Raw genomic sequence first — 2,201 nt, 5'->3', positions numbered from 1 at the left:
CTCAAAACAAAAAGTTAGCTGGGCGTGGTGGCACACACCTGTAGTCCCAGCTACTCGGGAGGCTGAGGTGGGAGGATTACCTGAGCCCAGGAGGTCCCGGCTGCAGTGAGCCATGATTGTGCCACAGTCTGGGCGAGTAACATCCTGTTTCAAAAAACAAAAAGGCCAAAAAGTCAGGTAGGGTCTGGAACTTCAGGCAAAGAAGAGGTGTTGGCCGGTCACGGTGGGTCGCACCTGTAATCCTAGTATTTTGGGAGGCGGAGGTGGGAGGATCGCTTGAGCCCGGGAGTTGAGACTAGCCTGGGCAACATAGCGAGGCTCCATCTCTTAAAAAAAAAAAGACAAGAAAAGAAAAAGAAAAGAAAGAGGCATCAGTGGTCACTACTCCAGGGAAGGGTTGCTTACCCAGGGGATGTGCAGGCCACGCCTTATTCTCTGGCACATCCTCAAAGGTCAGGGACTCCTATATCAAGAGCAGAAACCCTTGGTGAGTGAGGAACATGCCTCAGGAACCTGTGGGGAATGAAACACTTCCCAGGACTGAATCAGGGAAGTTATGGATTTGCTAAAACTACAGTGGTAGGTAAGTTCCTGGGGCTTGAGAACACCTTGGGGTGCGGCCCAGCTCACCAGCACAGCCGCCAGCTCCTGATCTCGGGAACTCTCCTCTGGCCATGGTGAGGGGCCCTGGGGGCCTGGCAGCATTGGGGAAGAGGGGAGGAAGCACTGTTAAAAGGCAGCCCTGCCTGCCATGTGGCTGCAAGGACATGCACCACATCTTAGGGGCCCTGTGAAGACACTTTGGCGCTCTCCTGTCCCGGTCACCTGGGGAGGCCCCACTTCTCACCCCACCCCAGACATCCAGGCCCCTCCCCAACACCCAGTCCATGGCCTCCTAGGGCACAGGCTCCTCACTGCTTTCTTGCAGGGCCTGGAATGTCTTCTGGGGCCCCGGGCTCAGTGGCTGCTTTGAACTTGGGGGAAGTCTCCACTGTCCCAGCTCAGCAGGCTTGCCAGGCCTTGGCTGCGGTGGGGGAGGCTCATCCGATGGGCCCGGCACTGAAGGTTCTTCTGCAGGCAGTTCCTTCTTGGGGCTGTGGCTGGGGACCTGGGAAGCACACCCCTTTTCCTCCAAGGTGACGTCTGCACGGGGACAACTCTTGCCAGCATTACAACTAAAATCCTGTTCAAAACACATTCAAGTTAAGTGACTCCCGGGGTGGCAGCTTGTGTCCTTCTGACTCTGAGAGGACATGGGACAGAAACGAGGTGGGAGTCAGACAGGGCAGGAGTTAAGAGGTGAAGAAGGAATGGTCAGGTGGGGGAAAGTGGAGTTTCCAGAGATTCTTCACTGGGGAGATCAAGTCCCCATCATCCGTATACTGCTCAGTCCACTGCCCCACCCTCTCACCAGCGGCCCTGCATGGCTGGGCTCCCGGTGGACGCCCTCCAGCAGCAGCACCACCTCCTCCCCGTCCCTGAGTGGCTGCCCCTGCAGGCGGCCCAGGAGGTGCGGAGGCAGCACACTCAGGAACTGCTCCAGCACCAGCAGCTCCAGGATCTGCTTCTTGGTGTGCAGAGCCGGCCGTAGCCAGTGGCCACAGAGCTCCCGGAGCCGGCTCAGGGATGCCCGTGGCCCCATGTCCTCCTGATACTGGAAGCATCTGAACAGCTGGTGAGCCACCTCGGGCCTCAGCCTGGACTCTGGCCGCCTGGGGTCCTCTGGGCTGGCAGCCTCCTCCTCCTCCAACTTGACTTCCCCCAGCTGCTCCTGGTCCAGGGCAGCCAAGATTGATTCTTCAAGCATGCTTCACTGTGGGGATGCTCCCTACAGCGGGCCCCACTCTCGGGTCTCTCTCCTCTCTTCCCACACCTGTGAAGGTGAACACCCTGGGTTAGGATCTGCTGCGAGGAAGCTGGCCCCACACCTAGGTCATCCATGTTAAAAGACACCCATACACAGACCCAGAGGAATAGTTTTACTCAATGGGTAATGGCTCATGAGGGCAGGACAGCCCCCGGTCTCAGGGTTACCAACACAGCAAGGGCCAGAGAAAACTGACAGTTCTGTATTATCATCCCTCCTTAAAGCATTTAGAAATTTGCATCATGGCCGGGCGCGGTGGCTCAAGCCTGTAATCCCAGCACTTTGGGAGGCCGAGACGGGTGGATCACGAGGTCAGGAGATCGAGACCATCCTG

At 57.7% G+C, this 2,201-nt stretch overlaps 1 protein-coding gene across 3 annotated transcripts in view; it reads right to left on the bottom strand.

Annotated features, from left to right (window-relative positions):
• Nucleotides 1-2,201, bottom strand: part of ZSCAN10 (zinc finger and SCAN domain containing 10) — a 10,282-nt gene that overhangs the window by 2,282 nt on the left and 5,799 nt on the right. The window contains exons 2-5 of one of the 3 annotated variants that reach the window (XM_011950214.1): nt 1,412-1,873; nt 916-1,183; nt 631-695; nt 406-463 (exon numbers count right to left, since the gene is read on the bottom strand). In XM_011950214.1, coding sequence (XP_011805604.1) covers nt 406-463; nt 631-695; nt 916-1,183; nt 1,412-1,807 — 787 coding nt within the window. In that variant the 5' untranslated portion in view covers nt 1,808-1,873. The remainder of the gene's footprint in view (nt 1-405; nt 464-630; nt 696-915; nt 1,184-1,411; nt 1,874-2,201) is intronic. The other 2 variants (XM_011950215.1, XM_011950216.1) reach the window with 2 other exon arrangements.

Source organism: Colobus angolensis, unplaced genomic scaffold, assembly GCF_000951035.1.
Source record: "Colobus angolensis palliatus isolate OR3802 unplaced genomic scaffold, Cang.pa_1.0 Scaffold303, whole genome shotgun sequence".
NCBI lineage: Eukaryota > Metazoa > Chordata > Mammalia > Primates > Cercopithecidae > Colobus > Colobus angolensis.
This window is presented reverse-complemented; position numbering and strand designations above follow the sequence as displayed.